The sequence below is a fragment of the Canis lupus genome, chromosome 12, assembly GCF_011100685.1.
Source record: "Canis lupus familiaris isolate Mischka breed German Shepherd chromosome 12, alternate assembly UU_Cfam_GSD_1.0, whole genome shotgun sequence".
Taxonomy (NCBI): domain Eukaryota; kingdom Metazoa; phylum Chordata; class Mammalia; order Carnivora; family Canidae; genus Canis; species Canis lupus.
In genome coordinates, this window is record NC_049233.1 from 11937347 (window position 1) to 11963564 (window position 26218).

General features: G+C 57.0%; 1 protein-coding gene across 2 annotated transcripts in view; it reads left to right on the forward strand.

The window, feature by feature from the left end:
• TTBK1 (tau tubulin kinase 1) overlaps positions 1-26218 on the forward strand; it is a 39371-nt gene extending 13153 nt beyond the window's left edge. For both annotated transcript variants that reach the window (XM_038554135.1, XM_038554136.1), the window contains exons 11-15: positions 562-793; positions 1019-1197; positions 3982-4543; positions 23540-25119; positions 25792-26218. In XM_038554135.1, the coding sequence (XP_038410063.1) occupies positions 562-793; positions 1019-1197; positions 3982-4543; positions 23540-25119; positions 25792-26182 (2944 nt within the window). In that variant the 3' untranslated portion in view covers positions 26183-26218. The remainder of the gene's footprint in view (positions 1-561; positions 794-1018; positions 1198-3981; positions 4544-23539; positions 25120-25791) is intronic.

A 26218-nucleotide genomic window follows, 5' to 3' on the forward strand; every position in this document is an offset into this window, starting at 1 on the left:
TCAGAGAAAAAACTTGCAGCCCCTGCCTTCAGAGTGCTCTCAGTTGGGTCTGGGATACTTGTCATGGACAGGTGTCAGTGATACCAGAACCATGTGACACGCACAAAGACAGAGGCACCAGGGAGGGGCCAGAGTGAGGAAGGGCCCCACCCCCACCCCCGGGGGCGGGGGGGAAGAGCCAGGGGGAGACATGGGCAGGGGCTCCAGGAAAGAGACTCAGCACATCGAGGTGCATGGACCACTCAAGGAATTCCAAAGTGCTTCTTCTCTTTAGACCCACTCCTGGCCTAAATGAGGTCAGCCAGTGAACTACCATGGAAATCTGGCAGCGCCTGCAAAGTAATGGGTCTCCTGGAGTGAGAGGGTGAAGTGGTGCTGAGCTCATGCTGGGCAGCCACCTTTGTAGTCCTTTGCAGGCCTGAGAGGGCCTGGGGATGCCCCCATCCCGGCCGAGGCCCCTCCTGTGCCCACTCCCAGGGGTGGCAGTGATCTGCAGGGCCTGTGCTGGTAGGAGAGAGCACCCCTGCCAGCCTTGCCCACGGCCCCTCCTGGCCTCTCCAGGGTGGTCAACGTGACGCCGGTGCCCGGGGACCTGCTCCGGGAGAACACCGAGGACGTGCTGCAGGGCGAGCACCTGAGTGACCAGGAGAACGCACCCCCCATCTTGCCTGGGCGGCCCCCTGAGGGGCTGGGTCCCGGCCCCCACCTGGCCCCCCATCCTGGGGGTCCCGAGGCTGAAGTCTGGGAGGAGACGGATGTCAACCGGAACAAACTCCGAATCAACATCAGCAAAGTAACTGCAGCCAGAGAGAAGGACGTGGGTGGCCTCCCCCTGCTCCCACCCTGGTTCCCGGCCCGTGGCCCCCGTCCCACCCCTCATGTGTGCCCACTCCCTAGCCACCCTGCATCCGCGGCCTCGCCCCCTGCCAGGATCACCGGCGTCGACCTCCCTACATCTCCTTCACCCTGGGAAAACCACCCTATCGGCCCTGGTTCATGGGACTCCCCTCTCCTGCAGACCCCTTGTGTGGTGGAAGAGGAGCAGAGCCGAGGTGTGGGGGTCCCTAGCTCTCCGGTGCGCGCCCCTCCGGACTCACCAACAACCCCAGTCCGTTCTCTTCGCTACCGGAGGGTCAACAGTCCTGAGTCCGAGAGGCTCTCCACAGCCGATGGGCGGGTGGAGCTGCATGAGAGGAGGTAGGTGTGCGGCCAGGAGTCACCCAAGGGCGCCCTGGTCCCTTCAGCCTTCACGCAGCTGGTCTCGGTCAGTGGGAAAGATCGGACATGAGGGGGAGATGGGCGGGGACCCTGGGAGTGTTCAGGCGGCTCCATGTGGGCCTGGGGTCAGACTTGGTTAGTGAGTGACTGAGGCATGGGAGGGCCTGGGGAGGGATGGGGGTGGGGGTCCACGGGCCAGGAACCAGAGTAGGAGCATCTTGTGCCATGGAGGGATGTGAGGTGGAGGCAGGCTGCAGGAGGGGTAGGCCCTGGGAAGAGGTGAGGGACGAGTTGCTCGGTGGGTGTGCTTCTAGAACCTCACCCTGGAGACTAATTACAGATGCCTCAAAGCAGCTGACTAAGCATCCTTCAACTTTGAGGGAGGGGCCTGGGAGGAGAGCCCAGGGAGTGCTCTGCTCCAAGAGGGAGGGAATCAAGTTTTTGGGGTCAGGGCTCAGGGGTCTGAATATCACAGGAGGGCCTGGTTGGTGGGACAGAGAATTTAGAACCAAAAGGAACCTACAGAATGGAGGGAGGTGAGGGTGGCCCATGGCCATCAGAGACCAGAGTCTGAACCCACCTGAGATCCGGTGGGTGGGACAACTTTGGGTAGGAAGGGCCTCTGAGAGATGTCCCCATTCTCTTTTGGCTCTGGATGGGGCTTCACCACTCAGCAGGGCTGCTGTCTCCTTTGCACCACTAAAGGGGTCTTTTCCCAAGGCCCAGCTCAGGAGGATGGGGGTCCTCTTTCCCAACCACTCAGCGTGCCTTCTCAGCCGTGCCTCACCCACAGCTCCTCCTCTGGATCCTCCTCCCAGCTGCACCCTGCCTCTGGGATGGGACACAGTGCCCCTTTGGTGTGTGGCAATGCTCAAGACAGGAGAAACTTGTGCCAGTCCCCGCAGCCACCACAGTCCCTGCACCCATATGGGCTCTGTGCTCAGGTGGCCAACAGCCCTCACACATGCACTCACACTCATGCAGGTTGGCCTCCCTGGGACTGAAGACCGAGTTTGTGTCCATGGTAGCCCAGAGGGTTCAGGAAACAAGCAGAGCTGAGGAACAGCAGTGTGGAAGGGATGTCAGTGAAGAAGAGAGGTGGGAATGCCCTGAACAGACAGTCCTAAAGAGCAAATTGGTTTGACTCCGAGCAAACCCTTGTTTCAGGGATGGATGGGCTGAAGAGAGATTTTTCTGGAAGGGAAGGTTCAGGATCTTGTAGACAGGGCAGAGGGTTTGGTTTGGGTGGGCTCTGGGGCTCTTGGGAGCAGGAAAAGGCATGAAGCAGATGAGATTGGCTGCCTACATTCCCCCCATTTCTCCAACCTCCCCCCAACCCTCGCCCCTCTCTTCCATTGGCACACTCTCTCCTTTATGTCTGTCAAAACAAACCACGCTCTGAGGAAAAATAGCCACATCAGCCATTCACATGGGAGACCCTGGGTGGCCTCCCTCAGGAATGTATGTATTTTAAGCCTTATTAAATCAATAAAAAGCTTGTGGAGAGGGAGGAGATAGGTCCCGCAGACCAGGATGGGAGGATGTTGAAAAAGCCCCACAGTGGCTCTGAGCTGTACCCCTTTCTCTCCCAGGCTTGAGGCTGGGGGAGAATAAAAGCCAGCCCTCTGCCCACAGCCTGAGTGTGAGCGTGTGCACAACCCCAAGGGAGCTAAACCTCCATGGTTCCCAGTGGGGACACCCTGGTATTTGTGTAGCTTCCTACAACCAGCAAAACTTTGACCTTGGGGCAAGTACCTACCCTACCTCAAGATGAGAATCTCTGGAAGTAATCTGAGGTTCACAGCACAGTGTCAGGTGATAGCAAGAGATGCCCCAAGGTAGGGTCACTGCCCCAGAGTGAAAAGTCAGATGGGGCCCAGTCCTTGCCTGACAGAGCTCTTGGCCTCCTGGGAGGCAGATATGTAAACACACGTGCTCTGCTCTGGGCTGAGAGGGGTACACAGACAGCGCTGGGAAGGCAAACTAGCCCACCAAGCAGAATGGGGAAACTCCCCATAGGAGGTGACAGCCGAGCCAGGTGAGGCAGCAAAGAGGGGAAAGTCCAGCCGTGTGGAGACAGTGGCGTACATAACCGCACAGAAGTGTGAGCACACAGGCAGTTTGGGGAAAAGCCAGTGAATCTGAGATGGGTCTGGTTAGGAGCATGGTGAACCTGGGCCTTAGCCTGGCCACCTCAGTGCCAGACTAAGGAATATGGACTTTCCTTGGGACTGGGAGCCACTGGACTTTGTTGGGGGTGGTGAAACCAGCCAGGCAGGCCTGGAGGGTGGTGGTAGAAGAAGCTAGAAAAACCAACTACCAACTCAAGGGCCAGGTGGGTGTGTGTGCCCTGATGGCAGCAGGAGGGAGCCTCGGATGGAGTGTGAGCACTGGACTGGGAGCATGAAGTTGGCTTTAGGGAGATTAAGAGTTTCCAGGGTGGTCCAGAAGAGAGCGTTCTTCGGGCACAGAAACCAGGTTTTCTTTTCTGCATGTTTGTATTTCTGGAATGCAGTAAACATTCATTTACGTGTGTTGAGTGAATGTATGAATGAACGAATGAATGAATGAATGAACGAATGGGATCTTTAGGGAGAGTGAGGTGGGGGGAGAGGGACGGTAACCCAGGAAGTAAGCAGGCCTGGCCCAGGGTGGGAGACATGCTGTGGTCAGTAGTTTCCAGGCCTTACCCGGCCGCCTACTTGGGCTCCTTGGAGATTCAGAGGGGCCGGGCACTGAGCCTCACTTGGGCTGGCTTCGCAGGTCACGAATGGATCTGCCCGGCTCTCCGTCCCGCCAGGCCTGCTCCTCACAGCCGGCCCAGATGCTGTCAGTGGACACGGGTCACCCGGACCGGCAGGCCAGCGGCCGCATGGACGTGTCAGCCTCCGTGGAACAGGAGGCCCTTAGCAACGCCTTCCGCTCGGTGCCGCTGGCCGAGGAGGAGGACTTTGACAGCAAGGAGTGGGTTATCATTGACAAGGAGACAGAGCTCAAGGACTTCCCCCCGGGCGCCGAGCCCAGCACGTCGGGCACCACGGACGAGGAGCCCGAGGAGCTGCGGCCACTGCCGGAGGAGGGCGAGGAGCGGCGGAGGCCGGGGGCAGAGGCTGCCGTCAGGCCCCGGGGCCGAGGCATGCAGACGCTGGCTGAGGAGGACCCTCGCCTGACTCCCTTCCAGCCCCTCCCACCCCAGCTGAGCCAGGCGGAAGGCCGGTCAGAGATGTCACAGCCCCCCACGCCTGGCAGCCCTTCCCACTCGCCCCTGCACTCTGGACCCCGCCCTCGTCGGAGAGAGTCGGATCCCACCGGCCCGCAGAGACAGGTAAGGCTGGGCTTGCACCCCATTCCCTACCCCTGGATGCCCGTAGCTTTTGCCTGGAGTGCTCCCCACGTACTCCCTGTGTGCTCCACAAGGGCTACTGACGAAGCACCCAACAGTTGTAGGCTGTGATGAAAGTAGACAGGTGTAAGGGTACAAAACCATACTTGGGGGACAGTCGAAGCTTCCCAGGGGAAGCGCCCTCCACGTTCTGAGTTGAGTCTTGCATTATGAGCAGTGCAGTCAGGTGACAAAGCAGGAGAAAGGCCTCCCAGGCCAAGGGGACCGTGTGCTGATTACATGTTGCAAAGCAGGGGAGGTTGCCAAGGAGGTCTCTGGCCCCATCCCAGAGGGCCTTGGGGTGAAGCTAAAAGATTAGGGTTTGATTCTGAAGGCTCGGTAAACCACCCAAGGCTTTTAAAGAGGGGTGTGAGGTGATCACATTGGTACTCTTAACTGATCCCTCTGGCTGCTGTATGAAAACGGATGAAAGGGCACAGAACTACGAGCAGGAAGGCCACGCGGCAGGCGCCTGCAGGAGAGTGCCCTGATGGCTTGGACCAAGGCAGGGGGCTCTGGATGCGGGGCAGGGTGGACAGGAGCAAGAGGTGTCCGGGAAAGGGTGGAGGCTGTGAGCAGGGGGTTCTCGGCCGATGACAGCAGTGCCGTCACTGAGCACTTTTGATGGGCTGTGGAGAGACAAGGAGGTGATGCTGGAGGGCTCCAGGGCTGTGCCGCGTTCCACTCAGTCACCGCACGTTAGGTGGCTCTGCAAAATGCCAGGGGGCAGGGGCAGGGGCAGTTCTGCTGCGTGCTCGGATTGGGAAGCCTAGCCTGGGAGCATGCGGGTGCCTCCAAGAAGGGCAGCTCCAGGCAGGGCTGTGTTCAGGCCCCACCTCCTCGTCTCTTGGAGAGAGCCTCTGAGCTGAGGTCCTTGGGGGTGTGCATCCTAGCTGTGCCCTGGACTCTGGAAAATTGAGGGCTCAGAAAGTGGGAACTCTGAGCCCCCAACCGGAGAGGTCCTAGCCAACCTGAGCTGGAGGCTCAGCCAGGGCAGGGTGTGGGGCCAGCAGACTGACCGTGTTGGGGACATTCTTCCCACCGGGGCAGCACATCTGCCCGGCTCCCCTCTGATTTTTTCCTGCACTCATTCATTTGCTCAGTAGCTAGTCCTTCTACACTTCCTGAGCTTCTAGCCTCTGCTGGGCACCAGACGCCTCAAAGGTCATGTGGTCCCACCAGAAATGCAGAGTTGCAGAGGGAGACTGACCATTGGTGGCACAGGGTAGAGAGACAACCCAAAATCCAAGTCAGGAGGCTGAGGCTCTGGACCTGGGCTTTCTGCTGGTCACCTTCTGGTGACTGCGGGCCACTTGGGTCTCAGAGAGGGAGCTGAGCTATCTGGGAGGTTTTCCTTACCTTCAGATTCCTTCCAGGTCCTGGAAAATGTCCTTCCGCTGGGGGAGTCCCACCAAGGAGGTAGGGAGAGAGAGTTGGGGAGGTGGGCATGATCCTCTTGGAGAGTCTCAGTGTTTTGGGGTCAGGTTCTGCTTGTGCCGAGGGCAGGTGATGAGCTATATGTATCTGGAGGGGGTGTTAGGTGTTTGCAGGCCTTGGTTCCCCCACAGCCCTAGCAGCGAAGTTGGTTAGCATTCTTCAGCTGTGTGTGTGTGTTGCCGTGTCTGCTTAGCTCAGGAGTGCACTTCGGGGCAGGTTGTGCACACAGTAGCATGTCTACTGGGCATGCAGTAGGTCTGCGGGAGCACAGAGAACCCCAGAAGCTGGGATGGCAAAGCTGGAGGGCTGATAATAATCAGAGCAATGATCCCAGTGACAGCGACCAGAGCTGCACTGCTCTCAGCACCTCACGTATTTCACGCGTGTCTTCCTTAAAACAGTAACATAAATAAAGCAACCCCCCACCCCGTCCCTTAAAAGATAAGGAAACTGAGGCTGGGAAGAGCTAATCCTTTAGCCCAGGGTCACCAGGGTTCAAGAGGTAAAGCCAGGTGAGTGCTGTCTGAGGCCTGTGTGGTTAGGAGAGGAGCAAACACAGGCCAGAGAGAGCCTGAGTACAATGTATGTGGGCCGTGCACACGTGTGTGTGCACCCACTGGCTGAGCCATGTCAGCAGGTGTGCCTTGGGCACAGCAGTGTGCACAGTGGCCTCTGCGTGTGTATGTGCGTGCACATGTGTGTGTGCATGTGTATGTGTGTGTGTGAGCACATGGGGGGGTGACACATTTTACCAAATATCTCAGTACAGCACGGTATAGGTGAAGCAGAGACCCTCCTTGTCAAGGGCAGAGGAAGACGGAGAGTGGACTGGCTCACTTGTTCCTTCTTTCTTTGATCTGGAGGGAGTCCTGATCCAGCCTGTGTGGGGGCTCCGAAACCCGGCCGCACATGGAATCAGTTTGTGGACTCCCCACCCTGCCACCTGCCTGTGGGGAATTCCCTCCTAGATCTAGCTTGCCCTGCTCAGCGTCTGATGTGTCAGCTTCCTCCTAACAGTGATCCTTAAAGATATGAGCACCCACAATGCTGTCACCTGCCCACCGTGGGGAGCAGGGACAGGGATAATGTGGAACCAGGCGCAATTTTAGAGCATTTATTGTTCCTTGGTGTGAATGCCGTGATACTTTAAACTTTTTCTTTACATACACCTCACTTTCTTCTCCAAGGAATTTAAGGTGCAAATTTGAAGTGGCTAGAAATCTAAGGCAGAGGGGAAAACAGCAGAGTGTGTGATTTGGGGGAAGGATGTTTGCCATCCTTTGCCGGTTGTCTCTGGCTGATAACACAGCAGGTCAGCATTCTCTGAGTACATGGACCTTTGCTTGGCAGCCGCTAGAGCATTTCTCTGCCATGTGCCCGGCAGCGTGCTGGGGCCTGGGAGGCCAGAGATGAACAAGGCTTCATGGTCCTGCCCCTTTTGGAGCTCATACTCTAGAGAAGTGGGGCGGGGATGCCAAGGTGTGGACATGGATGTTTATTGCCAAGGGCCATAAGGTAGATAACGGAGAACTCTTCTTTGCTAGAATAGGGAGCCTGCCCGGGAAGCTGGGTGATCTCGCTAAGGTAGTACTTCAGCTGGGCGTGGAAGGTGATTGAAGGGGCAGGAGCATGCTGGGATTAGGTCCCCCTGGAAGGTGATCAAACTCTGGCTGGGGTGTTAAACTCAAGCTACACACATGTGCTGTGAGAGGAGCTGTGTGCAGCTACTGAGACGCCTGTCTTTTGGATGGAGGGCCTTATACCCCTAATCCTCAGGGCAGCTGGGAGCAGCTCAGAAGGATCCTAGACTTGGCCAAAGAGAAGCAGAAGGGAAAGCAGGGTGGGGGCAAAGACACTCCCATCAGAATGTTCTCTCTCCTCCTCTCTCTGGTGGAGGTTCCACGTTGGATTCCTCTGCCCCCATCTGACATCTACAAGGAGGACACTGGAGCTGAGTGTCCTGGGCCTGCTCCTCCTTCAGCTCTCTGGCAGCTGGCCCAGCCCATCCTCAGGCCCCACCAAAAGCTATTTAAACTAGTTTCAGTCACAGGAAGAGCTAGGGGTCAAGGTGGAAAAGGTCTGGTGACACCCAAGCCAGCATTTCCATCCCCACAGGCCTGGGACACACAGGCCCACGTTCCCTTTTCCCCTCCAAGGGTAGGAGTGCAGGAGGGCACTGAGCTGTGGCTCAGCCAGCAGCTGGGGAAGAGACAGGGCAAAAGCCACTTTGGAGAAATGGTGGCAGTCTGCCCCTCCTCCTACCAGTGCCCTGTTCCTCTCCTCACTCTGAAGAGTGACTTAAAGAATAATCAGAAAGCTCACATAACACAGCGTTTACTCCACCGCCGTCCAAAGGGCTGTGCGCGTCCTAACGCCTAAGCCGAGTGACGACAGCCTTAGGAAGTGGGAAGCATCGCCATCCGCATCTTACAGGGGAGGAAGCTGAGGCGCGAGGAGTGAAGTCACTTGCTTGAGGTCCCACCCAGGTCGGAAGTGGGGCGATGCGAACAGGAGAAGCTGGGCTCCAGAGGCCTGTCCGAGACCTCGCCACCCCGCCGGCTGCCGTGGGGGCAGAGGGCGCGCAGGGAGTGAGGAGTACGGAGAACAGCTGGGGGGACGGGTGGCAGGAGCAGCTGCAGAAGGGCCTCCCTGAGGGGCGGATTCCTCCGCCGCAGGAAACTCCGGCCGGGCCGGGCCGGGCTCGGGCAGCAAGGCTGCGCGGGGAGCTGAGTGGCCGAGGTCTCTGCAAGGAGGCCGCGCGTGCGGAGGGCCGGCGAGGAGGAGGAGCGGCGGGAAGGGAGCTGGCGGCCCGCGCCGAGGTGCTGGGGCGGTCGGGGCGGTGCGCGCACCCCTCGGGCCCGGCCGGGACGCCAGCGCCGCAGGGGCTGTGAGCGGTGGGTGGCCCCCGAGACGGAGCTGTCGAGTCTGTGCCTGACGCCTCTTTTCCCTCCACTCTCTTGGTCTCTTTCAGTTGGAGGAGGACAGACTCTCGGGGCACTCCCTCCCGCGGTACAGCCCTCTGCGACGACTGGCGTCCTCCGTGTTCTCCTCCTCCACGCTGGAGACCGAGCATTACCCTCACCCCGGCGGCGGCGGCTCCTCCGGTTCGCTCATTCAGCGCAGCCGCTCGGCGGAGAGCAGCCCCGTGCGGGCGCCCCACCGGCGCCACGCGCCCCTGGCCGCCGGCAACCACAGACTCGTGCCCTCGGTGCTCCGCATCTCGCGGTCCCAGCTGCAGCAGGTGTGGGCCCGCTTCACCCACAAGACCTAGGCTGGGCTCCCCCCCCTCCTGGAGGGGGCAGGTGGGGGGGGCGGGGCGCAGGCAGAGACCACGGTTCCTTCCCAGGACGCAATAACCACACACACACACCCATCCCGCCCATCTCGCAATACAGCCCCTCTGACGTCGGCCCACCGTACTGTAACGCCCCCACCCCGCCCCGCGGCTCCCTGGGCTCGGCTCGGTGCCAGCCCCTTGGTGCAGGGAGCGGTGGGGCCGTTGGTGCAGCGGCAGGGACAGGGCGCAGACACTGGGCTGGAGCCACCAGTGCGTCCGGAGTCCAGTGGAAAGCAGGGCGTCGGAGACCAGGCTGCGTCAGGTCCGTCTAGCCCCGAGTTGATTCTGTTTAGTCTGCGATTCCTTGGCAGGGCGGGGGCAGGGCACTGGAGACTGCCTGGGGCAGTCTGTCTGCACCGGGCAAGGCTCAAGGCTCGGGGCAAGGCTCGGGGCAAGGCATGGGGCCCTGTGTCTGAGACGTGGGCCTGGCCAGCGGGGCTTGGGGTTTGGTGCCGGGTGCCTCCATACTCAGTGACGGGGTGGGGGGGGGAAGCAGTCCTGTGACTCAGTGAGCCTTCCCCATGCCATTGTCAGAGGACAGAGCCCCCACCTCCCACATCGGACCCAGTCTGGAGGCTGCTCTTCACCCAAGGCATGTGCCATCACCCCCTGCTGGGTTCGGTCACCTGCGGCCTAGCTCCTTAGGAGCTGAGGCTAGATGAGCGGGGGCCTGGCATCTGCCCCTCGGAAGAAGCTGGAGCCGAGGAGTGGAGGGACCTGGTCTAGAAGCAGTGGCAGAGAGGGTGGTTGTTAAGGACAAGGTAGCATCTGTGAGCTCAGGACAAATCCCAGACAGCAGCAGCCCCACAGGTGCCCCCTCTTAGAGGCGGACTCCGGCGGACTCCTTCCTGTAGGTGCTCAGCCAAGCCAGTTGGCCTCCAGGTGCCATGGTGAAGACAGAGCACAGGGTAGGTGCATCAGCCGGGGACATGGAGCTGGCTGGAGGGTCAGGATGCCACATTGCTATGTCCTTTCTGCTCATTTCTTAGCCCCCAACCTGTCACCACAGGGACCTCCAAGGTTCCCTTTCCTCATTCCTGCCCTTGACAGCCAGCACCTGTTTCCCTGGGCAATGGAGTAGTGGTGAAGAGGTGAAGAGGGTGCCAGGAAGGGTAGTGCCTATACAGAAAGGGAAGGAAGGGATGAGACCCGAAGGTTTGCAAAATATTTATTGCATTGAGGCTGCATCTGTGTATATGCTTGTGTGCATGCAAGTATGCTTGTGAGTACGAGTGTGCTTATATATGAGCACTTGTGCATGTGGCAGGGTGCCCATGGATAGATGCTCAGGCTGTGCACTGCACAAATCCAGAGAGTACCATTTACATGGACCCTAGTGTGAATGACACCACTGAATCTGCAGTGTTGCAGTCCTATGTGTGGAGGCGTGTGTGAAGGTGCAGTGTGTGTGTCAGGGAGTCAGAAAAATATTTGTGCAGTCCTTGGTAGTTTCCTATGTACCTAGTCTCATCCTGGCTCCTCTCTCTACCCTCTTTGCCCCCTTGACTTCTTCCTTCCCAACTCAACTCCCTCAACTCCCCAGCTATCTCTGGCTGGAGTAGAGGCCTCAGGGTCCTTACCCCAGCTTGGGGATGTCCTAAGTGAGTGGGCAGTGCTGTTCGGCTGAAGTGTCCTCAGGGACGGCTGGCACTGTGTATAGCTCATTCACCTCAGCTATGCCCACACCCACTATATTATTTTCTCAAAATCTGTTCTTTGTTGAAGATGTCTGGGCCAACAGCCCCTTCCTCATCTAGGAATGAAAGCCAGACTCTTGCCCTAGGACTTGTGCCTCACCCTCATGCACCGCATCCTAGCTGCTCACTTTTGAACCTCCCCAAGTCCAAGTCTCTGTTGCCCTCCAGTCTGTTTTGGGGTGGCTCTGTACCCTGCTATGGCAGAGGGTAGAGGAGGGGCCAGGGTAGAACCCTTGAAAAGAAAGGACAGAAAACACAAAGCACAAAGGTTAGGGGGTGGGATGAACAGTAGCCCCACTCCCGCCTTCCGGCACTGCCCCCTGCCCTCCCCCTCTACCCTCCAGCCCTCTTCCCCATCCTCCCCAGCTAGTGGCAGAGGGTGAAGTGAAAGGGAGTCTGTCCACCAGCAGCTCCAAAAGTCAGCAGCCGTGGGGGAAGGCCCATACTATCCGGGGTTAGATGAAACCAAGCACTCTGTTATCCGGCATTCCCTTCCAGAGGGTTCCATTACCTGAGCACAGCTCCCAACTCAGTGACCAGAACCCTGAGGTACTCTAAGATCCCAAAGTGCCTTGTGACTTATCAAAGATGATGGCACTAGCTTCAGCCTCATTTTAGCATTAAATACATGTTTCTGTTTCCAAAGCCTTTGGAGGTAGGGAATCCTATTAAGCATTCCAAAGGTAGCTGAATTTTCACAGACACACACACACACCCCAAAACTGATACCTGTGGGAGAGGATGTGACCTCTAAAGTATGATCATAACTCAAACATTTTGTCCTTTGAGGGATATCCTCTTGCATACCCTCTCTGGTGGCAGGGAGAGCATCTTGTGAGCTATAAAGCTCAGAGCCAACAGAAGTGATCTTGATAACATGATTATCTTTTGATGGTGGCTCTGATTTCTGGAAATAGTGAAGGCCACTTGAAGCCATGTGTGTTGGGTCAAGTTCACGTGCAGCTCGGCAGAGCCATGTCTGGTTTGGAGTTGAGTTCCTTGTCTCTAGGTCCCAGGCTTCATAGGAAAGTTGTGAGTCTGCAGTGTTGTCGAGCTCTTTCTCTGGAGGTTTCCCAAAGAGGAAGTCAGAATGTTTCAAGAAATAATTCCCTGCTGGGGGAAAGTGCCCAGCCTCCCCAGGGTCAGCTTTGAAAAGAGGCAGCACTCCTTGCTGTACTTTGAAAATGGTGTTTTTGTACTTTATAGTCACGCCCTGCATATAGTGATGGCTTCCAATTATTAATCTTTTTATTTTATTAAACGGTCACTGGCACACAGTGCAGAGTATGTGCCAGGCAGTGATCTAAGCACTTTACAAAATTAACTCATTTAATCCTCATAATAGCCTAGGAGGTCGATCCCAGTATTATCTGCATTTAATGGATTAATCAGAATGTTTAATTTACAAAAACAAAAACACCCGCCAATGCCGAATAACTGAGGTCTTGTTTTTGATGGGAGTTTTAGAGCATTTTAGTCTGCATAGTGATGTATTTACTGTCCTTTCTGCTTGGCCCCTCCTCTCTCCAAGAGGAAGGGAGTTGTCTGTGAGCCAGACTTCCCCTCCTTCTCCATTCCCACCTCGGTGGGGGATGGTGTGTGTGTGTGGGGGGTCACTCCAGAGTTGGTTGGGGTGGCCTACTCTCTCTCTCCAGAGACACCACCCTCTCCGTCCCACAAATCCAAGCATCCCAAAGCAGCTCTGGAGATTCAGCAAGTGGAGTAAGAGCTACAGTGAGAAGGCAGGTGCTCAGAATCATGACCTTGAGGTAGTGGGGGAGTCCTAGGCTTCAGGCTCACAGATGGGGCAGGCACGGGTATTGGTGAGCACTGGCCATGGGGATTTGAGTGTCAACAACTCACACCTCAACAGGGGCCAAGCTGTGTCAAAGAGTGGCCAGGTTTTGGGACTGTGGAAAATGGGAGACACACTCCTCCCATCCTCAGCTCAGCTAACTGTTGCCACAATCTTCCAATTTTTCTGTGAAATCATCCAATTTTTAATTATTGGCATCAAATTTTAAAAAACAATTTTTTTAAAGAAAAAAAATCACTGTGAGCCAAACAAAACTGGTTTAAGGGCAGAGACTTGAACTCAGTTTGCAACCTCTGTGAGCCTGAGGACTCCCCACCCCCTTCAGTCCAAGGCTGCAGCACTTTAAGGGGGGGTGGTGTTCTTTCTAGGAACTCAAATCAGGTGGGCTTCTTAGAGGAGGCGGCTCACGGCCAGTGGCACTGTGTGTTGTGTGTTGTGTGTACATGTCGGTGACCTCATGGTTTGTGTGCCTGAATGTGTGTGTGGGCCAGTGGACTTGTTTGTGGTAAGTAGGGTCCCCCTCAGTACTTTTTCTGATGGCGCAGGACCCTGGGTCAGTGAAAAAAACCCTCTAGTGAATTCTCAGCAATGAATAGACATCCCCACGCATTCGAGGCAGCTTGTGTCACAGCAATAACCACTCAACACTCACCCCAACCACTAGCATCCTAAACCCATCAATCTCCCTCCGGGTTTCCAGTTTTGGGGAAAATGGGCTGAGCCTTGCCCAGCATGAGGGGGAATGATGGCACCTCTGAGCCATGCTGGTATGTTAACTTTTGCTTCCCTAGCCAAGAGGGGTGGGCAGACCCCTTCAATCCCAGGAAAAGTTAGGGGCCCTTTCTGTAGAGGGTCCCAGGACTCTCCTTTTCTCTCCTCTGCCCTGCCTTGGTCCCTTTTTCTGGGGAGGGGTGGTGCTGTCTGTTCAGGCAGTGGTGGAGGGAGCTTGGGCCACTGGATGGCAGAGGAGCTGCAGCAAATGTGTCTATATGGAGTGGCCGGGGGAGACTGTGTGGGCCCCTGGCTGTGGCAGAACCGAATATCCTCTGCCGTCTTTGGGTTGATTTGGTACCTGAGGATGGACGCATAGACCCTAAGGAGGGCCTGCCCATCACCCCACCTACCCCAAACTCCACTGAGGTTCCAGCCCAAGGGCAGGACTCAGCCCACCCCCATAGGCAGTCCTTGGTAACAAGGAGTGTGGCAAATCATTCTCCTTAAGTTGGGGGGCATGTCCCCAAAGTTGGCATTATTCTCATTAAGGACAGAGGTGTCCCCTGGGACTTGTGGGTCAGCCTCCGAAAATTTTAAAGCATCCTTCTCCCTAAGGGAGAGGCTCCCAGCCTGAGGACCACATCCCTCAAATATCCCCAGTGGTTCCCCATACCACCCAATGGGCTTCCCAGCTCAGGACGCCCCGGAGCCTGAGTGGACCCCTTCCCCCAAGTAGAGTTGAGAAACAGTGGGGGGAGGGGCGATGAAGCCAAAGGACTCTGGGAACCCCCCCTAGACCGCGCCTTCCACTTGGCTCCGCCGCCCACAGTCCCACCACTTACCCTCCCTTCTACCTGCACAGGCTTTGCGGGTGCGGGGGTGGTGAGGTGGGGTTCACCTTGCCACGACTCACTGGCCCTCACACGCACACACACATGCACACGCACGCCCCATCGCTGCGCGCCCATTTCATCCACTGTCCGGACAGCACACTAGCAGCCCCCGCCGGAGAGCACCCGGGCCGCGCTCCCGGGCACCTCCCGCAGGTTCAGAGCTCCACTGCAGCAGGACCCCGAGCGCCGCTCCCGCCCCGCCCCGCCCCCCCCGCCGGCACCCGCGGCCCGCGCGCCTCGAATGTACGGTCCGTCTTTTTCACTAGCTGCTACGCGCGCGACCGGGGCACCGGCCGGCCCCGCCCCCGCCCGCCCCCGCGCGCCCCCGGGGACCTGAGCCCCACCCCCTCGCGGAGCTGCCTGCTGCTAAAGTACCCCCGCCCCCGGGGAGCCCTCCCCGCCGCCCCGCACTCGCGCCCACTCGGTTTGCTTCCCCCGCCGGCTCGCGGCCGCTGGCCCCCGGCCCCGAGGCGGGGGGCTCGCCCCTCAGTGCTTCCAGGGCTGGGGTGCAGACGAGGGGCTGGGAGGGGGAGCTGGGTTCTCCAGCTCCAAGGGCCCCCGTCGCTCCACCCCCGATCCCTGTTACCTCGCCGCCCACAGCCTCCCCTGCCCCTCAAAATTGGCCTTGCAATTGGATGCCAAAGAGCCCAGAGTTGAGGGGGGAGCCAAGCTTTGAGCCTCGGTCTCTCAGAGCCACCCGACACCCCCTTTTTGCCCGCGCCTCCACGCCCGTGTCTCCTGTGCCCCACCCCGCTCCACGACTGAGGGCCCTGGGGGGTCCCACACATGCCCCCACTTCCAGCTGTTCTCCCTCCCCACCCCGAAAATAAATCTCAGGGACCAACATCTGCTTCCTTTGCACTTGCTCCGTCGACCCCCCATTGGAGAGGCTTCCGCGGGGGAGCAGACGGGGTGGGGGGCCCTTACGTTTGACAGTATTTAGCAAGGAGAGGGTGGCCCCTGCCCCCTGAGAGTGGGACTGGTGGGAGGGGGAAGCTCAGCCCCGGGCCCAGCTGAGCCCCTTCCTTCCAGGGACCCGAGGATCCCCTCCCAGCGTCGGGAGACGACGCCTCCTAATCGCGGTGGGGAGAGGAGCGAGGGATGGGAAGGGGGTTGGGGAGAGGACCCTTCCGGAAGTCCCGAATTCCAGCCAGTTTATTCCTAAGCCTCCCCCTCCCATTAATTATACCCCCCCTTTTGTACTGCAATAATACTGTATTATAAGCTTGCACTATTCCCCGACCCCGGCCAGCATAAGCATGCACGAAAAACTCAAAACCACACACACACACACACACACAGGACGATGGGACGCTTTTTTTTCCTTTCTCTCTCCGGGGTGCGTCCTCAGTGTACATAGCGGCGTCGGGGGGCTCTGGGCCCGGGTGGAAAAGCAGGCACTGAGCCCCCGCCCCTAGACTGCGAGTACTGTACAAATCCAACACTTGAAGCCGACACGCACACGCGCGGCGCCGCCACGGGGGTGGGACACGGACACGCACTCACGCGCACACGGCCGCGCACGGGTGGGGGTGGGGGGCGCCCCGCCGTCACGCGTCGCTGTGCGAGGGATCTTGTGCCTTTTTAAGTCCCTGTATGTTAATGCAGACAATCCGGAGAGCTTGTGTACTACCAAATCCTGATTAAAGACGCCTTCCAGGAACCTGCGCCTCGCCTGCTTTCTTTTCATCATCCTTCCTAACCCACCACTGGATGCAGACCCCAACTCTGGGGTGCCAGGCTGGGCAAAAGGCAGGGCCTAGATTTGCTGATTCTGGAATGGGGGTGGGGTAGGGGGTGGATTCCAGGTTAATGGATCCAACCCTACCTTCCCTAAGACAGGGATGAGTGGTGCCTGGGAGGGGAACCCTAGGAGGTTTCCTCCTGGTTAGACTCCAGTAACCCTCACCCTGCTGGCTGTCTCCTTTAACCCAGAAGAAGGTTTTGGGGATGGACCCTGGTCTCTGGGGACCCACTCCACATTGTCAACTTGCAGGAGGAGGGATGGGAAGTAGGAGGGTGAGCAGTTAGATCTGTTCTCTGTGAATCAGTTGATGGAAGCCAATTCTGTGTGTGTGTGTGTGTGTGTGTGTGTGTGTGTGTGTGTGTAAGGCAGAGAGCCCTGTGAAAGGACCTCGGAGCCTTTCCCTGCCCCTCTGCTCTGATGGGGGATCTCAGATAGCTCTGGCCTGGGGGATAGCGAGAGAGTGGATTGTACAAAGCCTGGGGGTGGTGATGGGTGGGGAGAGAATATGGATTGAGGTCCATGAGAGGAGTGGGACAGGAAGGGGAGGATTACAGAGACTTTGGGTCCTGCAGAGAGAGAAGGTATAAGAGGGGAGGAGGCTCTCCCTCCTTCTCTGGGTCCCGGACCCTAGCCCATGGAGCCACACTTCACTCCTTGGAGCCTAGAGCAAGTATGGGGGCCGCTAGAGGGCAAGCTATGGATGCATTTCTTCACACACATACACACACACACACCCAGGAGCATTTAGAACGTCCCCATACTGTCAGCTCCTAGCCCTGGGACAGGCAAGGATGGGCTGGGGACACAGATCTGAGAGTCAAGAGTGTGAAGATATGTATAGATGTAGGGTAGGCAACCACCTCAGGTCATCTTACCCCTTCCACCCAGATGAATGTCCACAGCCAGTGTGCTCAGGCAGGTGGCACTTTGGGGTGTGGGGTGGAGGAGCCAAGGGAGGGCTCCTGGCTTGGCAGATATGGTTTGAGAGCAGAGACCCAGACAGATAGACAGGTGAGAAACTGGGAAAGGCGGTGGTGGGCAGAAGGGGCTGCACTGCTTCCTTCTCATATCCAGTTTTCAGGGGGGGCAGTTATGGCAATCGGGTTCCCCTGAGGAGGAGGAGAGATGGGAAGTGTGCCTGGGGTGGCTGCTAAGGGAGGGGGGGCACTGCTGTGAGAGGATTGCTGGGGAGCGAGAAGGTGTCACGGCCCAGCCTCTGGCTTTGATCACTCAGCAGCCCCCCTTCTCTGGCCTTGGGACTGTGGGCTGAAGTGCAGTGTGCAGGGTCTGGGCTTGGCCAGGGTCCAAGCAGGAGAGCTGCTCTCTGTACTCTGTCTGGAGAGTGGGGTAACCTGTCCCTGGTGTCCCGTGTCGCTGGTATCAGACAAGTCAAGGCTGAAGAGAGCCCAGTTTTGATGACAGGGAGGGATCAGAGGCTGCTCCATCCACCTCCTTCCACTTTTCCTGTTCACTGGAGTAAACATGGACTTGGCGGGGCTCTGAAGCCTTTGGGTCTGGGCTCATTGGAGGCCAGGGGACGGCGAGGGCTTTCATTCTCTCTGAGGTTCTCAGCTCCAGTGGCCTGCCTCCCCTCCTCCATGATTCACCCTTACCACATCCGCCTTTCATGAAACTCCATCAGAATCACCGGGGAGCTTTAAAACAGAGAGATGTGGCTGGGCCAGCAGGACAGGAGGGAGACATGACCTACAGAATCTGGAAGGACTCAGGGTTCTGTAGGTTTAAAAAACACACCCAGGTAAAACTGTGCCAAGCCAACTGGAGAACCACAATAAGCAAATTAGAATCATAAAGGGTCGCTTGTCTTGGGAAGGGAGTAGGAAGGTGTGAGATCTCCAGGCCCTGATTTTCCCTTGTTGACACCCAGTACACTTGTTGCCCTCTGAGCTGAAATGGGAGAGTGTCACTGCTGTCCTCCTCCCATGGGGTCTGCAAGCCTACAGGGCCAAGCATGCAGAGGCGGCCTAAGGTCTAATGATCACTGGTGGAATGAACAAGCACAGGAAGGCATGGGCAAATGGGTGAATATTCACTGAGCTCAGGCATTCAGGAGAGGCTGGAAGAGTGTGAAGGACTTGCCATTCTCTGAGGAGGGAGAAACTTGAGCCCAGGCCTGCCCTCCCCAGCAAGAAGCCAGATGGGGAGTGGTGGAGGTATTCTGAAATGGAAAACCCAGCATGGAAAAACAAAACAAAACAAAACAGCATGTCCAGATGCCCATGGGCTGGTCAGTGATCCTTGGGGCAAAGCTGTCCCCACTCTGAGGTTCGTGGCTCTTCCTGCTATAGGGCAGAGGGTCTCAGCTTTCCCTGCATGGGAGGGTGGGAGGCCAGTGAGGCGATGGAAAGAGTTTGGGGCTCTGGGCCACCTGGTCAATATGCTTTGTGAAGTGGGTGTGCCGGTGCCCCTCTCCAGGCCTGTTTCCTAATCTGACATTGTCACTGATGCCTGATTTCAGTTCTCAGTGTCCGTCCCTCCCATGTAACAGAAGGTGAGAGCAGGATGCCTGGGTGGCTCAGCGGTTGATTGTCTGCCTTCAGATCCCAGGGTCCTGGGATAGAGTCCTACACTGGGTTCCCTGTGGGGAGCCTGCTTCTCCCTCTGCCTATGTCTCTGCCTCTCTCGAATAAATAAAGTCTTAAAAGAAACAAAAACAAAACAAAACAAAAGAAACAAAACACAACAGAAGGGAGGGCTTTGAGATGGAAGGAGAGAGGGTTCCAGATATGATCATCTAACATGTACACTGTGAGTGGAGGGTCTGTCCTATGGATGGGGCTTTTCTTTTCTTTTTTCTTTTCTTTTCTTTTCTTTTCTTCTTTTCCTTTCCTTTCTTTTCTTTTCTTTTCTTTCCTTTCCTTTCCTTTTCTTCTTTTCTTTTCTTTTTCTTTTCTTTTCTTTCTTTTCTTTTCTTTTCTTTCCTTTCCTTTTCTCTCTTTTCTTTCTTTTCTTTTCTTTTCTTTTCTTTTCTTTTTTTTAAAGATTCTATTTATTTATTCATGAGAGACACACACACACAGAGGCAGAGACACAGGCAGAGGGAGAAGCAGGTTCCATGCAGGGAGCCTGACGTGGGACTGGATCCCAGGCCTCCAGGATCATGCCCTGGGCTGAAGGTGGCGCTAAACCACTGAGCCACCCAGGCTGCCCGGATGGGGCTTTTCTAAAGAGATCCAGGGCCTGGCCAGAGGAAAAGGAAGTTCTGCTAGGGATGCTTAAAGTGTTAGAGATAGGCCAGGGCAAATAGGCAGAGGTGCTGCTGGGTGGGATGCATCTGGTGATGGGTGAACGAGTTCTGAGCTGGACAGGAGGGGGACATGATCAGAGCTCTGTGTCTGTCTGTAGGTTCCCCAGCATCTATGCCATGGGCACACCTCGGGATCTCACAGCACCCCCTCCACCTCTGCCCAGTCATCTTTTGCCTTACTGTTGGTAACTAAGCACGGCAGAGGGCCCCAGCACAAGGCCTGGCATAGAACCAGGGCTTAATGTTTGCTAAATGAATGAATCCATGAAGAATGAGAATGGTGTAGAAAAAGAAAACAATTGCTAGGGACTTCTGGCCTAGATGTGAAGAAGACAATGTTCTAAGAAGTCCCCTGCCTGGCTCAGACAGGGTGGGCAAGGGTCCTGTCTGGGGTCTCATGCTATCCCATCTTGCACCCCCCCTTATCACGTCCTCATGGATGGTCTGATCATGAGAAAGGTTATGGCAGTTGAGGAGGGGAGAAGTCACAGCCTTGGGCAGATCCTCAGCTTCGGGGATTCCTGCCTTCGCCTCTACCAGCCTTTGGGCTATTTTGCACAGGCACCTCAACTGGGAGAGCCCTTTATCTTCTTGCTACCCTATCTCCCATAGGTGTGGCACCCAGGCATAGCTGGGGTTGGAGGGAGGCAGTGATGTCCAAACCAGAGGAGCAGGGAAGGTGGCAGGAGGCAGGGGTGGGAGGGAGCTGATGTGTATTGAGCAACTGCTCTATGCTAGACCCATTGCTTATCTGACCTCATTTATGATCACAACCTCTGTGGAGTATGCATTATCCCAATTTCATTTCCTTTTTGGTCAAATGTAGGTTTTTTAAATTTTTAAATTTTTAAAAATATTTTATTTATGAGAGAGAGAGAGAGAGAGAGAGAGAGAGGCAGAGACACAGGCAGAGGGAGAAACAGGCTCCATGCAGGGAACCCGATGCAGGACTCGATCCCAGGACTCCAGGATCATGCCCTGGGCCAAAGGCAGGCCCCAAACCACTGAGCCACCCAGGTGTCCCAGTTTTTTTTTTTTTTTTTATTTAAATGCAATTAATTAACACATCGTGCATTATTAGTTTTAGAGGTACAGTTCAGCAATTCATCAGTTGTATATAACATCTAATGCTTGTCCCATCACGTGCCAGTGTCCATCACCCAGTTATCCCATCCCCCACTATATTCCCTCAGTTTGTTTCCTAGAGTTTTTTTTTTTTTTTAATTTTATTTCTTTATTCCTGAGAGACACAGAGAGAAGCAGAGACAAAGACAGAGGGAGAAGCAGGTTCCCCACAGGAAGCCCAATGTGGGACTAGATCCCCGACCCAGATCATACCCTGAGCCAAAAACAGATGCCGAACTGCTGAGCCACCCAGGTGTCCCTTGTTTCCTAGAGTTAAGAGTCTCTCATGGTTTGTCTCCCTTTCTGATTTTGTCTTATTTTCTTTTTCCTTCCCTTCCTCTATGATCCAGTGTTGTTTCTTAAATTCCACATAGGAGATCATATGATTATTGCCTTTCTCTGATTTATTTCGCTCAGCATGGTATCCTCTAGTTCCAACTGAATCGTTGCCAACCAATTTCACTTCCTAATAGAGAGATTGCACACTTTGTGAAAACAAGGACCATATCTGTCTTAGTCAATACATAATCCACAGATTCACAGCCTCCCCCACGGTGGCCAGGACAATAGACATTCCAGGACTTCTTCAGGGAGGGAGGGAAGAAAGAAAGAAGAAAGAAGAAGAAAAGAAAGAAGAAAGAAAGAAAGAAAGAAAGAAAGAAAGAAAGAAAGAAAGAAAGAAGAAGGAAAGAAAGAAAGAAAGAAAGAAAGAAGAAGGAAAGAAAGAAGAAGAAAGAAAGAAAGAAAGAAAGAAAGAAAGAAAGAAAGAAAGAAAGAAAGAAGGAAGGAAGGAAGGAAGGAAGGAAGGAAGGAAGGAAGGAAGGAAGGAAGGAAGGGAGAGAGAGAAGGAGGAAGGGAGGGAGGGAGGGAGAGAGGGAGGGAGGAAGGAAAGAAGGAAGGAAGGAAGGAAGGAAGGAAGGAAGGAAGGAAGGAAGGAAGGAAGATCCTCAAGGGGCTCAGTGAAGTGTCTCTAAGGGACAGATGTGGGGGAACAAGTAGAAAGGAGGGTGATGACACCTGCTTGGCAGATGAACAGGAAGGTTTTTTTGGAAGGTTGGTTGAGGGATCCCTGGGTGGCTCAGTGGTTTAGCGTCTGCCTTTGGCCCAGGGCCTGATCCTGGAGTCCCGGGATCGAATCCCACGTCGGGCTCCCTCCCTGGAGTCTGCTTCTCCCTCTGCCTGTGTCTCTGCCTCTCTTTCTCTGTGTCTCTCATGAATAAATAAATAAAATCTTAAAAAAAAAAAAAAAAAGGAAGGCTGGTTAGACAGGAAGGAGCTCAGTCTTAGAGGAAGGATAGGTATGTGTTATGTGAGTAGAGTGAATGACAGGGACCCCAGGCGGAGGAAACTGCCAGAGGGAAAGACAGGAGTGTGAGAAGCATAATACATTTAGGGAACTACTGGTGGTAGCATCAGCACGGCTAGAACACAAGGCAGGGATCCAAGGGAGTTGTTAGAAGTGAGGTTAGAGGAGGAGGTAGGAGCCAGCCCATGGGGGTGGGGCAGCGTTGTTATGTGCCAAGCCAAGAACTGGAACTGTCCCCTGAGGACTGTGGGGCTACTCTGGGTTTCTGTATGTTTGAAGCAGAGATAGGATCAGATTTAAGTTTCAGGAAGATCACTCTAGCAGCTGTAGGGAGGAGAGATGGGCAGAGCTGGCAAAAGAACACAGGCCAATGGCTGGGGAACCCCCGGGCAGGTTAGGGCTGTGCCCCTGGGGTTGAGGCAGCTGACACAGAAGTTTAGGAAGAATACTTGGCAGGACTCCCTGCAAGTCTAGATGGCACCTGAAAGTGTTGGAGGTGTCAGATCTCTGGGCTGGATGGGCTGTGTTTTGGAAGATAAGGCCCAGCTGTTCAAAAAGGCCAACAAAGCACTGGCCACCTTCACCACCATCCCCACCTGAAACAAAAACGTGTCAGCGTTGATGGGGCCTGGTGCACTAGGGGTGCCTGGAGATGTGCATGTATTTGCGTGTGCACTCGCACGTGTGTGTGCATGAGTGTGTTCACTAGGGCAGAGCTAGACAAGATGTGAGCACTGAGGTCCTGAACACAGTGGGCAGGCCTTTCTAGTCTGGAAGGAAGGAGGCTAAGGGGAGATGTGGCAGGAGTCTAGATAACCAAGAACAGGCCATTATATTGCCAAGGGCTCTGCCCAAAGCTTCAAAAGGGAAAACTTACTCAGTGGAAAGAAACTGCCCTTCATAAGCTAGCTGTGAGTTCCTGGAGGAAGTGTGGACTCAAAACACACCTGTAGAGGGCTGGACAGTTCCTGACTGACAGGCCAAGACAGGGGAGGAGGGTAGGGGGTGCTGGGGCTCCAGGGGCCCAGCCTGCATGTTGGGGTGCAGAGGACAGGTGAACTCTGCCCTGGTCCTACACAGGCCCTGACGGCCCTGGTGGCCAACTCCCTGGCTGCAGAGAAACTGTGTTCTATGAGGAGGCAATGAGGGCTGACCCAGACACCTGCTGCTTCTTCCTGGACCTAGTTTCCTCCTCTGTCAAAGGGAGAGTTGATCTACATGGTGTCTATGATGTCTTACAGCTGTCATTGTCTCCTATTAACTGGACTAGAGCTGGTTCTGGGTTTTGGAGGAAAAGAGATGAGTGAGGGAGATGGGAGACAGAGAGATTGCCAGGATCAGGGCCAGGGGCCTCACGGGAATAGGAGCATGCACACAATCCTTCATGAGAGATGAGCACTCACTAGGTGCTGGGGACCATTCTAGGCCTTGGGGGATAGAGCAATGAACAGAACAGATCCAATGTCCCCCCTCATGGAGCACACACTGTGGTGCACACGCCTAGGCAAGTGGGCCTCCCAGCTTGTGGGTGAAGTCCAGGGCTCCTTGGGCCCAGCTAGGCAGGTGACCTCAGAGAGTCCCTGTGTGTGCCCTTTGCAGGTGTTCTCTGTGGCGCCCCCGTTCGAGGTCAATGGTCTCCCACGAGCTGTGCCTCTGAGCCTGCCCTACCAGGACTTCAAGAAAGACCTCTCTGATTACCGAGAACGGGCTCGGTTGCTCAACAGGGTCCGGAGGGTGGGCTTCTCCCACGTGCTGCTCACCACCCCCCAGGTCCCACTGGCTCCTGTTCAGCCTCAAGCTAACGGGAAGGAGGAAGAAGAAGAGGAGGAGGAAGAAGAGGAGGAGGAAGAGGAGGAGGAGGAAGAGGAAGAGGAAGAGGAAGAGGAGGAGGAGGAGGAGGAAGAGGAAGAAGAGGAGGAGGAGGAGGAAGAGGAGGAGGAGGAGGAGGAGGCAGTGGCTCTAGGGGAGGTGCTGGGGCCTCGCAGTGGCTCCAGCAGTGATGGGAGTGAAAGGAGCACTGATCGGAGCCAAGAGGGTGCCCCATCCACACTCTTGGCAGATGACCAGAAGGAGTCCAGGGGCCGGGCCTCCATGGCCGACGGGGACCTGGAGCCTGAGGAGGGCTCCAAAACGCTGGTGCTCGTCTCCCCTGGCGACATGAAGAAGTCGCCCGTCACTGCCGACCTGGCCCCTGACCCTGACCTGGGCACTCTGGCTGCCCTTACTCCTCAGCAAGAGCGGCCCCAGCCCACTGGCAGCCAGCTGGACGTGTCTGAGCCAGGCACCCTGTCCTCTGTCCTCAAGTCTGAGCCCAAGCCCCCTGGACCTGGGACAGGGCCAGGGGCCGGGGCAGTGACCACAGGGGCAGGAGGAGTGGCAGTCACCTCCTCACCCTTCACCAAAGTTGAGAGGACCTTTGTGCACATTGCAGAGAAAACCCACCTCAACGTTATGTCTTCCGGCGGACAAGCCTCCCGGCCCGAGGAGCTGGGTGCTGGGGGTGAGCTGGGTCTGGAGGCACCCTCTGACGGGAAGGCTGTGGAGGAGGGGGCCTCCGTGCCCCTGGAGAACGGCATCGCCCCGTCAGGGCTGGAGAGCTGTGCTCTGTCTGCCCCTCCCGGGGACACCCCCTCGGAGGTGGCCACAGACTCACTGCCCAATGGCCCAGCCCTTGCCAACGGGCCAGCTCCAGCGTCCCCACCGGAGCCAGGCCCCGAGAAACTGGTCACCGTCTCCCCCAGCCGCCATGCCATGCCCGGCTCTCGCCCCAGGAGCCGGATCCCTGTCCTGCTGTCTGAGGAGGACACGGGCTCAGAGCCCTCGGGCTCCCTGTCGGCCAAAGAGCGGTGGGGCAAGAGGGCCCGACCACAGCAGGACCTGGCGCGGCTGGTGATGGAGAAGAGGCAGGGCCGCCTGCTGCTGCGGCTGGCCTCCGGGGCCTCGTCCTCCTCCAGTGAGGAGCAGCGCCGGGCCTCGGAGACGCTCTCAGGCACGGGCTCGGAGGAGGACACGCCTGCCTCAGAGCCCGCGGCCCCCAGGAAAGCGGGGCGGGCAGCCGCCACGCGGAGCCGCATTCCCCGCCCCATCAGCATCCGCATGCCCACGCCTGCTGCAGCCCAGCAGTCCCCCGGCAGACCCCACGGCGCTGCCCCCGCATCGGACACAGCCATCACCAGCAGGTGAGAAACTGCTGCCAGCCTGAGGTGGGCCCATGGTGACCCCAGAAGGCCTCCACCGGCAGGAGCTTCCCCAGAGCCAAGGTCAGGGCCCCGTGAGGATGCAGGATGGACCCTCAGCTACATCTCCTGTTCACCACCTCCCCAACTAACTGTCCCTTCTGACTCAGGTCCCAGCCCGGTCCCTGGGCTCAGGTGGGTGGCTACAGTGAACATGTCTAGAGGAGGGGGGGCCAGGGAGGCCAAGCTTGGGAAAGGTTCATGGGGGTCATTGGGGCTCACACATAGCCTCTGGTGTGCCCCGAGGCATTTGAAGCCGGAGGATTGAGACCAGAGTAGTTGGGAGAAAACACTATTCATATCAATGTAAACAGCGGTAGGTTATAGCGTAGAATGTAAAATCCATATGGACATTGAAAGATGAAATAGAACCGTCGAAGAGAGCCGGCAGCAAGCCCTCAGGTAGCAGCCCCGGAGTGTGTGGCCCTAGAGGTCCTGTCCTGGAGGATGCAGCCCCAGCCCTAGCTTACCCACCTGTGCCCTGTCTCCGCAGCCTCGGCCAGTGGAGGACGCAGGGCTCCAGGGCTCAGTGCTCAGATTCTGAAAATGTCTCTTCTTTTTTGTTTCTTTGCCCTCCTATTTTCTCTTGCCTTCCCCCCTCCCCTCCTCCCGCAGGCTCCAGCTGCAGAAGCCTCCGGGGTCGGCCGCCACCGCTGACCTCCGCCCCAAACAGCCCCCGGGCCGCGGCCCGGGCCCCGGGCGAGCCCCAGCCGGCACCAGGGCCCCCGCCCCGCGCAGTCCCGGCCCGCCCGCCTCCGCCGCGCCCCGCCATCCCAGCGCGTCCCCCCGGAGCCAGTCCCTGTCCCGCAAGGAGAGCTCCTCCCCCTCGCACCAGGCCCGGCCTGCGGGGCCCCCGCCCCGGGGCGCCCCGCAGGCCCGGGCCCAGCCCGATGGCACCCCCTCCCCGGGGGGCCCCAAGAAAGGACCCAGAGGGAAACTCCAGACTCAGCGCGCAGCAACCAAAGGCCGGGCGGGGGTCGCGGAGGGCCGGGCCGGGGCCAGATAATGACGCGCGCGGCTCTCCGCGGGCCCCCCACCCTGA